The sequence below is a fragment of the Sinocyclocheilus grahami genome, unplaced genomic scaffold (genome assembly GCF_001515645.1).
Source record: "Sinocyclocheilus grahami isolate Dianchi unplaced genomic scaffold, SAMN03320097.WGS_v1.1 scaffold1615.1, whole genome shotgun sequence".
In the NCBI taxonomy this organism is placed as follows: domain Eukaryota; kingdom Metazoa; phylum Chordata; class Actinopteri; order Cypriniformes; family Cyprinidae; genus Sinocyclocheilus; species Sinocyclocheilus grahami.
In genome coordinates, this window is record NW_015506794.1 from 38,723 (window position 1) to 52,034 (window position 13,312).

At 38.5% G+C, this 13,312-nt stretch overlaps 1 protein-coding gene across 1 annotated transcript; it reads right to left on the reverse strand.

Moving 5' to 3' along the window:
* Positions 1 to 1,389: 1,389 nt before the first annotated feature.
* LOC107571582 (uncharacterized) lies at positions 1,390 to 4,772 on the reverse strand. The gene is made up of 6 exons (XM_016257915.1): positions 4,708 to 4,772; positions 4,224 to 4,276; positions 2,770 to 3,066; positions 2,347 to 2,598; positions 2,199 to 2,255; positions 1,390 to 2,110 (listed from the first exon to the last, which is right to left on the reverse strand). Coding segments are annotated over exons 1-6 (732 nt in total). The 5' UTR covers positions 4,710 to 4,772; the 3' UTR covers positions 1,390 to 2,039.
* Between the last annotated feature and the right edge of the window lie 8,540 nt (positions 4,773 to 13,312).

The following is a 13,312-nucleotide window of genomic DNA, read 5'->3' on the forward strand; positions in this document are numbered from 1 at the left end:
TGCTCTCTCATTGGCTGTAGCTCGTCGCGACTCCTGACAAAGACTATAGAACCTGACACCACGTGACGTCGAGTCGGCCGACCGGTCCAGATATTTGGCACGCTAGATATTTGTTTGGCATCAGCGAGGTGTTGGCGACGCATCAGCGAGCCTCTTTGATGCGTCGTTGATTAGTTCACACATAAAGATCGAGCGCCGATCATCCGCTGATTTTCCCCTGATCACAGCCCGACCTGATTATTATAGTCATTATAGTCGTGGGAGAAGCTGGAAACGAAAACTCAAGTCGAGTCGAAAACTCTCTGCTTCCTTTGCGCTGTATTTTCTTATTTTATCACAGGTGAAGTGGATTAGATATAGTGATAGGTCGTTATTGAACGATTCGTTCATTTTGAACAAATCTTTAATGTGATTCGGGAAGAACGTGTCGTCTCGGGGAGTGATTCGTTCAGTCACACATGTGCAACATTCGATAGGTCTGTGCTGGAATTAGTTTACCTGTTTCGAGTCTTCGGGTTTTTCGAGTCGTTCGCTCTTCACGTGACTGCCCCATAAGCTTAACCTATGCAGTCTGAGTCGTTCGACTCGAAAAACCCGAAGACTCGAAACCAATCAATTCTCTTTCCGGCTCAGACTGCATAGGTTAAGCTTATGGGGCAGTCACGTGATGAGGTGAGCTAATCATAGACTGAAGACCCAGGTAAACAATGAATTAATCTTTTCTGTTTCTTATAGCATTATATTTTTGTCTTGTTTGTAGTGTGATCAACGTTTGCGTAAGTAGTAGATGTAATAGGGAGGTAACACAACATTTTAATTATATTTTGCTAAAATGAACGAAATGACTCGAAAAAAGATTTGTTCATTTGCTGAACGAGACTAAAAGGTCAGAGTCTGTAAAATGATCCGAAATTCCCATCACTAATTAGATGCAATATTTGTCATGTAGAAAGCCTCCTGAGTCGCGACTGCAAACAGCAAATCTATCCGAGCATTTGTTGAAACTAATCTGCAAAAAACAGTTGCTAACCTCACAAACCAATGTCTAGTTGCATAAACACAGCCACTATGTTAAGACGGTGTTCTGACCAACTAACAGTTTGCAAAGGTGTATTGACTTAAAAAGTGTAACGATCAGTCTTGAAGAAAAAAATGAGATGACCAACTTTAGTATAAGTACTTTGCAACCTTCCACTGTCACATTGTCATATGGCTGTACCCACACTTGCATATTTTTAATGACCAGAAACTTAACTTTCACACTAATCAGGAGGACTAATAATAAGAGAGAAGTCCATCAAACATTGTGCTTCTTTGCACAGATTTTTTCATTTTATTGTTTAACATAATACAAAGGTTAAATCTAAACACACTATTAATCCACAGAAAAAGCACACTATTAATCCATTTAAATAAATAAATAGATATGGCAGAAATGTTTATTTGTAAACAGCTCTCACTCGCTGTGGAGGAGCACTGATGCACCTGAGCAAAGTGAACACACGGAGCACTGAATATTGTTTGTAAATACTTTCCAGCATTTCAGTAATAACAATGTACATCTTTAAAATGCATGCAAATCACAGCGAAGCGCAACAGTTCCCGTACGGTGCTCAGCAGTGGTCAAAAATAATTTAAACAGTGCATTTTGAATTGATCCCTTCTTGAAAACTCAGAGATGTGGATTCGGACGGCAGTGAAATGACCACATGACCTTTTTGTTTGTTAAAAAAACAGCAGATTCGGACGGCAATAAAATCACTGTCTAACCCCTGTAAACTGACATTTTTTTGATTACGTCCCCATGAGAAATAATTACTGTCCAGATAGGGCGTAGTACTCATAAAACAGCAGACAAAAAGTACCTGGATGACCTACCACTTTCGGGATCATAGCTCACATGACAATATGGCAGCTGTAGCACATCTGGATTAAATTCATGCCATATAGAACATATATTGTTTAACAGTCATGATGTTCTTCATCAAACGTAGTACCTACTCAGACCTCCATCAAGACATTGGTGTATCCTTGTTCTTTTAAAAGAGGCAGAGCCACCAAAGAACCATCCAAAAACACACAGGCTGCCTGGCTGGTCCAATCCAGTGATCTACAGAGGGAAGGGAGACACATTTTATTGTTTCAAGCTCACTGTTTAAAGATTTAGTAAAGCTCTCAGTGCCTCCTGTTTTACTTACTGTTTATTATAGCGTCACTCTTGGATCCGTTCCTTGATCCTGGAGATTCTGGAGTTTCTGTACAAGATAATAAAAGGTTAGGTAGTTCAAAGTGAATAAGAATAACGCTTTAAATATAATATTTCCATATATCCCGAGTTTCTCTCACCTTCAACAGTCACTGTGATCAAGAGTTCTCCTTCAGAGCCCAAAACTCTGTAAGTTCCTGCATCGCTGGCTGTAAAGTTATTGATGATCAGATTTCCATCTCTGTCATTCAGCTGGTCATTTTGAACACCATGACCTCTCTTCCAGACATCCTTCCACTTTGTGCTTGTTCCGCTGTGATGCTGCACTGTATCAGCATTTGACAACAGAACATCCAACTTCAGCTTCTCACTGATTTTCACAGAAATCTCATCTGAAGAGAGACAGAAAGACATTATTATTATTGTCTCAATCGATCAAGGCCATAAGCACATATTTATATTTATGGAACCAGATGCAATCATGACGCAAGCATGCATGCCACATAATTACTAAAGGAAATCCAGAAAGCTAATGCTGATGGTTTGATCAGTTTTGACTTTACCATAAATATAAAGTTGGTACTCCAGCTCTGTCAGAGCATTTTTGTAATCGAATCTAAAAATGTATTTCCCAGCGTCACTGAAGATCAGATCCTTGATGACGATGTCACATGCTTCTTTTTTACATACTCGGGCACGCGCACGTTTATGTTCTTCACTCGGACAAACAGGGATGACAGCAAAGTGGATGCGTTTTCTGTGACGAATGAAACGAATATCTGAAATCTCGCTGGCCTTGTATTCACATATCAGTATGGCGTTGCCTCCCTTTCTTCCTTTCACAGGTATAGTGGAGGTTCCTGCAAATACAGATTCATTCAATACTAAGTACCAATACTGAAAAATAAATGTGTTTCTGTTTATTCTCTGTAATCAGTGTCACCATAAAATATTCTAGTAGAGTTATTTTAGTGCTTTTCTTTTGCTCAAGAGGTTCCACCATACATTCAAGTGGATTCAATGTTGTGATTCAATGGTGGAGCTTCTCCAAAATTTAGCATCGGGAATGAACGTAGTCTGCGCCAAAAGCCTCGTGGGCAGCACGTCTACATGTAGCGCCGTTGTGCTTCGAGCGTCCCGTGTTCGAGTTCCCGTCCCCCCCTCTCTCTCAAAAACTGCTAAAAAAAAGAATGTAAAGATTTAGGTTGTAGGTTCAAGCTATTGCCCATGAAATTGAAACAAAACGCAAAAACATTACAGTATGAGAATGTGTTTAAATCCTAGCTAATTATTTTCAATTTCTTTAGCGTTCAGAACTGTTCATCTCGTGAGACAGGTTTGTGTTTTATTGGTCTTTCAGAGTTCACAAACAAACCTCATTCATGACAGTAGACCCTGACCAAACAATGTATAATAATTAATGAACAAGAATGAACTGCATGGATAAGTCAGTGACGACATGATGTGCAATGATGAAGTAATATGCTGGGGAATTTCCACCATCAATCCACAAATACCAACAAAAGAACTTCACTTAGGGGTGCAACAGAAAAAAAAAAAACCAATGGACTAGAATAACTCTAGCTGGAACTGAAAAATCAAAACAATTGACATTTTATAAACAAAAAATGCTGGGTTAAATACAAGCCAGTGCTGGGTAAAATAGGGACAAACCCAGCAATTGGGTTGTTTTGACCCAGCGGTTGGGTTACAACCCAGAAGGTTGAGTTAAACATTATATTTTATAACACCTTTTCTATTTCTAGTTCTACACATATACACTCTAAAAAATGCTGGGTTAAATGCAACCCAGTGCTGGGTAAAATAGGGACAAACCCAGCAATTGGGCTGTTTTGACCCAGCAGTTGGGTTACTACCCAGAAGGTTTGGTTAAACATTATATTTTATAACACCTTTTCTATTTCTAGTTCTACACATATACACTCTCTGGGTTTGTCCCTATTTTACCCAGCACTGGCTTGTATTTAACCCAGCATTTTATAGAGTATACACTGACCACTATGATAGATGATGCAAAACAGCAGCAGATGCAGAAGCAGAAGATTCGACCTGATGAGAATACAGACAGCACATAACAAACATATAACAAAGACATGTATACACGAATAAAGCGCCTGGCTGAATGATAAAAGGCTATACAACTGACCACAATACAGTCGAAGCCTTCCGTTTTACCTTTAAGATTTGAGACATCAAACTAATCTCAATCTTTGGTTTAAGAAATGATACGATCATTCAAACCCAAGACACAAACAACACGTTTTGGAAATTCAGTCACGAGCCACAAAACAATCTTATCGTCAACAATTTAATAATTACAATAACGAGTGAAAATCATAACCACTGTTATCATCGTAATCATAATGGACACTTTCATGAACATGTCCACTAATTTCTAGCGGATTTAGTTTCCCACGAGCATAAACACAACAACTGATATAATAACACAAAGCCATGCATTTTAAAACAAGAATACTTACATTGTGACGGTTCTGTATGGCTCGTTTGATCTGGCGTCAAAACTGCGCGCACATCGCACGCTTAGAGAGATATTATAAACTGAAAGCAACTCGGAGACTGGGAATATTTGGTGCTTCCCACTGGAGCAGTATATGACTGGTAATTATTGCCCTCTACTGGTTGTTATTTTCAAGTAGAGCAGAATGAATGCGCTTTATAGCCAAATATGCTTTCTAGAAATTTGTCTTGGTGACAGAATGACAGCGCCAAGGATAAAATAAGCATTTTTTTAAAAAGTCAAACTATATGTAAAAACACACAATATACAAAAATAGACAATATGTGCATGCATAATATATGTACAATATGTTATATACAACTGCAAAGGAATGTGAATAATGTGCATGCCAAATAAACACAAGATTAAGTAGTGCTGTGTATTGCACATGTTTATACATATGTTTAAAAGCATGTGCAATACACAACACTGTTCTGGTGCTCAGTGCTGGAGTGCTGACCTGTGTAAGTCACTGGAAGGGGAGAGTATTGATTAACGGATGTGCAAGGAATCAGCAGACAGTAGGTGAAACAACTTCTCCCCCTCACCTCACAGGAAATACAGACTCTGCGGGGCTTTCTTGTGTGAGTGTCCCATTACAGGTCCTGAGGGATGGTGGTCTGAATCTGAATGACTCCACAGCAGCCGCAGTGCTGTTCATGAGGAAGGGGATCAAATCCATCCGGATAGAATAGAATGCAAAACTGCGCGCACATCGCACGCTTAGCGAGATATTATAAACTGAAAGCAACTCGGAGACTGGGAATATTTGGTGCTTCCCACTGGAGCAGTATATGACTGGCAATTATTGCCCTCTACTGGTTGTTATTTTCAAGTAGAGCAGAATGAATGCGCTTTATAGCCAAGTATGCTTTCTAGAAATTTGTCTTGGTGACAGAATGACAGCGCCAAGAATAAAATAAGCATTTTTTTTAAAAGTCAAACTATATGTACAAACACACAATATACAAAAATAGACAATATGTGCATGCATAATATATGTACAATATGTTATATACAACTGCAAAGGAATGTGAATAATGTGCATGCCAAACAAACACAAGATTAAGTAGTGCTGTGTATTGCACATGTTTATACATATGTTTAAAAGCATGTGCAATACACAACACTGTTCTGGTGCTCAGTGCTGTAGTGCTGACCTGTGTAAGTCACTGGAAGGGGAGAGTATTGATTAACGGATGTGCAAGGAATCAGCAGACAGTAGGTGAAACAACTTCTCCCCCTCACCTCACAGGAAATACAGACTCTGCGGGGCTTTCTTGTAAACAGTGTTGCTTTAATTTAATTACTAAGCATCAATGCAGACACTAAACGACAAAGTGTTTCCACTTAGCAAAATAAAGCACTGAATAATAGCGCGTCCAGCTATTTTTAGCTGTACAGGCCCACTCGTTTTGCTGTTATTCTTCTCGTTAATTCCCTACAGCAGCTAATGGACCGGAAGGCTTGGATAGAAGCAGCTTTATACTGTTAGATGTGAAAAACAGTGTTGCTTTAATTACTAGGCAACAATCCAGACACTAAACGACAAAGTGTTTCCACTTAGCAAAATAAAGCACTGAATAATAGTCTCTATGTATAAGATCAAGTGGTGCATTTACAATTCGATTTATTGTATTCAAACACTGTGTGCAAAAATGTATTAACTATCCTCATGATTTGCCAGTGTAGTTTTTAATACTGGATGTGGTCTATCAGCTTAGACACTTGGTCAACAAAACGATTTGTGATTCCATGATCATAAATATTCCAGGTTCAAGCTCAATGACTTTTGAAAAATTAATAATTTTCACCATATTACATAAAACAAATATAGCAATGTATGTACATATAGCAATGGAAAATAAAATGTATAGCAATGTACAAACACAAATCATGTATTTTCCTGTTTTATGTCATAACATGAGTTAAGAGACTATATACCTTTACACAGATCACTTTCAGAAATCTCTCATACAAAATGTATTTGCTGAAACTGAGCTGCAAAAACAATAGCTGATCTCATAAACCAGGATACATTAACATACAGCCACATTAACAATCAGAAACGTCACATTCACAGTCAGGTAATCAGGAGGACTAATAAGAAGATGGGTCCATCAAACTTCATATGCACAATGCTTAGAGCGGCTGAAGTTTATTTTGAACAAGATCTGATCATTTCAGCCTGATCTCAGCAGTCTGAGCAGCAGATTTCAGCTCTGGTTGTGTCTGAATCTGTCATGAAGTTTCACAGAGACAGTTTAGTTTGAAAGTAAATGTAATCTTTTCAAACATCGCCTTCAAATTTCATTGAATATGTTATTTGGAAGAAAAAAAATTCTGAACATAGAACAATAATTGTAAAAAAAAACAACAACAAAAAAACACACACACACACACACACACACACACATATATATATATATATATAAATAACACAATACCAACAAAAACGTTTCTTATAAAAGTTTAATTTGTTTAGTTTTTTAGAATACATTTGTGCAAAAGCAGATTTACAAAGAATATTAAACTATAAATCATGTATTAAACAGACAAAGGAAGAGGAAAGAAAAGAATGAGTGAAGACACTTAATAAGAAGACACTTATTAAATTTAAATATTATTTAAACATATGTATACATACATTAAAAACTGTACCAAATATACATATGTGCACACACTTTGTCATTCACAGTTTGGTACAGATGTGGATGCTTACTGTTTATACTGCAAATACTTTCCTTATTGTTAAGAACAATTAGAGAAAACAAATCCTAGTTCATACGTTAGGATTGAGTAGCTTTCAGTTATCCGTCCAGATGTTAAACTAGGCCAGTAATGACCATATTTTTTGTAGTAATTCTAAAAAGTAAAAAATGGCATGGGATGCAGTCTAAAAATACAGTCAATTAAAATGTAGCAATATGTTGACAGAATCACATGCAGATCTGTTGGCTCTGAAGGCAAATTATGAGGAACCACTGTCCTGAGGTCCAGAGATTGCATCTGTTTTACTTTGGTGATGAATCAGAACCAGCACAGACAGTCCTAAAGCCTCAGTCGAAAACCAGTGATCTACAGAAGGAAGGGGGAAGATAAGGGTGAACAATTTTTAATATGATTTAATGTCTTATCACGTTTGACCAACAGGTGGCTCTGTTACCAAATTGATGTGGTGTGTTCTGTGTGAGGTGACAATGGCACACACAAAGTTTGGTGTCAATATGTCAAAGCTTTGCAGAGATACAGCCTCACAGTCATTTTGGCATCATGCCTCAAATTTGTAGCGGCGTAATACAAAAACTTTTTTTTTCTATCAACACAAAATCCATAACTTTTGCAAGCATGGTCTGAAGATGATCTGGTAAAAATCAGACCAACGGTCGAGGAGTAGTTCGAAACCTTTGGTGCCTTACCATTGGGCTTGAGTGGGCCCATGGGCCCCGCCTTTGCCCGTTTATGTTTGTTTGATTTGTTCGTTATATGCCAGTCAGAATTCAGAAATGATTAGCTGCATTTCCACTGCGCACACAAGATCTAAACGGGGCTAGAGCTTACAACTACGACTTTCGAGGCCACAATCAAACAGCATAAACTGGTATTTATGATGATTTCACAGAGAAGAAGGACACACGTATTGAATCGCATCTGCACTGATTGGTTTGTTATCACATGGCTACTTTAAACAGCTCCATTAAGCCTTTAGCCCCAAAGAGCGCACATTTAGAAAGATAATGATACATTCTCAAATGTTCACACCTCATTTCTTTACAGAGGATGATTCTAAATTATTATATTAATGTTCCACTAAATTATGCAATCATCTGATGAGTTTTGAGCGCTCTCTCTCGCCTCTTACTGCCATTACACATAGTGGGGAAGAAATGTCATCAAAATGATTTTAAATAAAAATAGCAATTTAATGAGTTTCTGTTTTTATAACATAGCTATGCCTATGATATAGGACTTAGCCTAATACACAAACAAGACTCCTGTTTTTTTTGTTGAATATCTGCACGATTGCAAATACAATAAACAATAACTTACAGAGTAACTTTCAGACACAAAATTAAATTTTACTCCATCAGAAAGAAAATAGAACAAACAGCAGAACCGCTGCCTCTCTGTGTTTTGGTCCTCAGGGTTACACGGACCAGCAAATGATTCAATCAGGCTATAAGTACAGTGGTTTGCAAAGTTAAATTAATCAGCTTTTTAAACGAATCATTTGATTCAACTCACTCATTATGACTCAGCAATTCACTTGCTGCCACCTACTGGTGGTTGTAGTTTCATATTTAAAAAAGTAGCTTATTTAATTTTTGCAATCATTTAATATTTCTACATTAAAATGTTATATTTAAACTGAACGTTTATGCACAATCCATCTATGAATTTTGTTGATAGTGATTTTATTTGATTGTTAATAGCCAGCATGTCTTTTTATTTGATTTAATTTATTGATTATAATTAATAATTTAATAATTATAATTATTAATTTAATTCATTACATTTATATAGCACTTTTTTAGGCACTCAAAGCGCTTTACATTGTCAGGGGGTATCTCCTCATCCACCACCAGTGTGCAGCATCCACCTGGATGATGCGACGGCAGCCATAGTGCACCAGAACGCCCACCACACACCAGTTTATTGGTGGAGAGGAGACAGAGTGTTGAAGCCAATCAGTAGATATGGGGATTGTTAGGAGGCCATGATGATCAGAGGCCAATGGGGGAATTTGGCCAGGATGCTGAGGTCACACCTCTACTCTTTTCGAAAGACATCCTGGGATTTTTAATGACCACAGAGAGTCAGGACCTCGGTTTAACGTCTCATCTGAAGGACGGTGCTTGTTGACAGTATAGTGTCCCCGTCACTACACTGGGGTGTTAGGACCCACACAGACCACAGGGTGAGCACCCCCTGCTGGCCTCACTAACACCTCAAATAAGATTAAATAAGAACCTGACATAAGAAGACACAGCTATGACAATAACTTTTATAATACTAATAAGCCAACATCTCTGGGTTTTTTATATATTTTTTTTGCTCGAAGTAAGTTGCTCGAAGCCTAGACATGCTGCACGTTAATTGTACTATTTATGAACCTCAAAAGCATATGTTTGTGTACTTTGTGTTACTCCATAACGATGTTCTATTTGAGGGCATTTGTAGTGTAGGTATAGGGCCCAAACATAACGCTCCCCTAAGTCCTGCCCTGATCACAGTAATATAATATGAAAAGTAAATGAATGTTGATTACATTAAGAAATTAATACACAAAGGTGAAGTACATGAAAGAGATAAAGATTAATGTGAATGAAGATGTCTGTAACTGTCATCCAGATGTTGTGCCATCTGTCATCCAAGTGTTGAAATCCTGAAAAATGCAAGTGTGGCCAGGGCCTGGGATGGCCCAGCTAGATTTCACTAAATACATTTAAACAGAATCTTAAATAAAAACTATAAAATTAAAGAATGCCTGACTACGCCACCTTGGGAATTTCACCCAAAGAATCTCCGTAAACTTTGCACAAGTCCCCTACCCAGTGGCAAGCAAAACGTGGAGACACAGGTATCAAACACCAATCTTTTATTAAGGTAGCATAAAATCAATAAAATAGAAACATCAACTCAGAAAGGTTTATATGATCATTAATCATTCAAAATGTCATGGAACTGTGGCCTAAAGTACAGGAAAGACTTTCCAGAAAGGGCTCCTAATCTACATAACATGCTCACATACCAAAATAAAAACCCCAGTGCATGCCAAAGGCCACAACACACAATGAAGAACCACCACCACCACCGTCTAAAGAGGAGATCATCGACCCTGGTCAATAAAGGCCAGCAGCTCCTAAAGAAAAAAACTCAAACACACACACACACACACACACACACACCAATTAATACGAATCGTCCCAGATCACAACCTACACAAATCTCAAATAATACACTTTAAATCAAAATCACAACAAAAAAAAACTAAGGTAACTAAATTAACAATACAAGATTTCACAATATTAACAAAAGCAAAAAAATTATCCAACTCCAAAAATAAATATAGCTTACACACAGAAAATAGACTAATTTGAAAAAGGAATAGAAAAATCAAACAAAACTAAAACACAAAATAAAGACTCAAACTTTCAGACATAAAACCTGTACACAACTAAGACAAAATCCATTGGCATAGGTCCAACAACACGACCGGGACTCGGGAACGCACACACAGACCCAATGAAGTTCGACCTGGAACGATACAGCGGTGACGCCACTGCGGGGATATTATCCACCCAAATGATCACTGCGGGAAAAGGATGAAGCCAAATTATTAAATATACAGCCTATATACAACAGCCGACACCCGTACACAAAACATTAACTGACAAATTGGAATTCGCACCCTTTCCATGACTGAGAAGCGTATAATAAAAAAACAAACCCATACCTGGAGGAGGACCGATGCGATCACATTCATCAGTCGAACAGCACAGCTGTGGCAAAACGGCAAACAAGGCTGTACACGCAGCCACTCTCCTAACAACGAGAGCACAGACCAGATACTAACGCAAATCAACTAAGACACACCAAACCCAGAATAAAGCAAGCAGTGCAATACACCAAAGGCTGCCTTAACCCACCTTTACTGACCCACAGACATGTTCTGCAGAAACAGCAGAAGCCCAACCCCATCCAGGAAACGATGCCTTCCCAGGTACCTAAGCCAATGTCTTTTATAGACTGTACCAATCAATGACGCAAAAATACCCACCCTAACAATTCAATTCGGGAAATCACGCTCATCTTACCTATCATGCCACACAAGGAAAACAATTAGTGTGTATTCATTGAAAACTGCATCTTGTTGCACAAATGGTGAGTACAAACACACGTTATTCATACACCAAGTTCTTGTGAGGTTTATTCATTATTACATAAAGCTATTATGATGAGGGCAAGGTCAGGAAGTGGGAGCTAGACTGGGCAGTGGCCACCCAGCGTTGCTGAACAAAAACAGGGCAATGAGCATAATTCCTTTCTTCATATTGACCAGACATTGTGGCTAACACAAGACAGCTGCATTTTTGGCAACACTACAGAGCTGTATTCGTAGCAGCCGCTGGCTTACATTATTCCCGTTGGCAAGTGTCTAAACCACCGATTTTACTTCCAAGTTTTTAGTCGTGGCCTAATGGTTAGAGAGTTGAACTCGTAACCCAAAGGTTGTGGGTTTGAGTCTCAGGTCCGGCAGGGATTGTAGGTGGAGGGAGTGAAGCCCTTGAGCAAGGCACCAAAACCCCCAACTGAAGTCACGTCGCTCTGCTGAAGTAACTTGAAAGGTTGTCTCGCGTCGATGACATCAGCATCCAGGATTATATTTAGAGGGATGTCTGTCTAACCACTCATCTGGAGTCAAATTGAAATCACCACCAATTAAAATAAAAACTGTGGGGTAAGTGGACTCCGAATCCTTTATGATATTAGTAATTGAAAAAAGCAACTCTTTATTCTGGATGCGACTATTATATCCATACACATTTATCAAAATGAAAAATAATTTATCTAAACTGAGAACCATTGCTAGCCAATGACTATCGTCGTCCGCTTTGTTAAAGGTGATTCTACCAGGACATTTCTGAAAACAAACAGCGACCCCAGCAGGGGGATTCACCTCGTTCTCTTTTGTTTGAGACATCGGCAATGTCCATCTCATAGCAGTGTACTTCCATTTGATCTTTAAACAAGCGACTACAACAAAAATACATTATCCACCTTGAGAATATCAGTGCCGGGTATAATGAACAGATAATTACAACCAATGATTGGAGTGTAAAAGCATAATTTATGAATTAATTTGGGACTCATTAATGGAGCAGATAAAAGTCGACTGCTCAGTCCTCCATCTTGCGATGTATACACATGTTGGCCTACAGGCCTTGATCGATATCAGCACTTCTGTGCCTTCAGGAATGCCAAATGGCCCTTTTGTTACTGAAGATAGGATTGGGACAGGAAAGCAGAAGTCTTTGATAAATTTTGACCTTACAAAGTCCTCCCTTGGCACCGTTGGCCACACCTAAAGAGGCAAAAGGTGACACAGTCCATAGAAACATGCTTTCTGTTGTGTGCAGATGTCATCTTCAGTCTTCTGGTCCAGACTTGTTGCAGTTGCAGCTGGTCAGTCTTTGTTCTCCTTTCAGCCGTGTGTGAGGGATCTTCATCAAATGGTGTTGCACCCTTCATAGATATGCAAAAACGCCCATTGAATACTTCACACCTCCACAAGAACAGGCACTGAACATGGTAGAATCTGCTTGTTTCTCTTTCTGAGGCAGGACACAGGATGTGAACTTATGCAGCTGGGATCCTGTGATTTCAAAAGAGCATATGGCACAACAAACCGCAAAAGTATACATGGCATTTGTCATTGGTCAGAGGTTTGATGTGGTAAGATTGAATTTGTCTCTGGCAAAAAGCTACTTAAAAAGATGTCAAGGTGAGAACAAAAGATGATCTGAAAAGCTCTTACACTGTTTATGGAAACATTAAAATAAATT

What these genes read in the sequence shown, in the direction of transcription:
- LOC107571582 (XM_016257915.1), bottom strand. An exon ending in GTACCAACTTTATATTTATG is followed by an intron (nt 2,599 to 2,769) that starts GTAAAGTCAAAA and finishes GTCTCTCTTCAG; the next exon opens with ATGAGATTTCTGTGAAAATC. An exon ending in GATCACAGTGACTGTTGAAG is followed by an intron (nt 2,256 to 2,346) that starts GTGAGAGAAACT and finishes TATCTTGTACAG; the next exon opens with AAACTCCAGAATCTCCAGGA.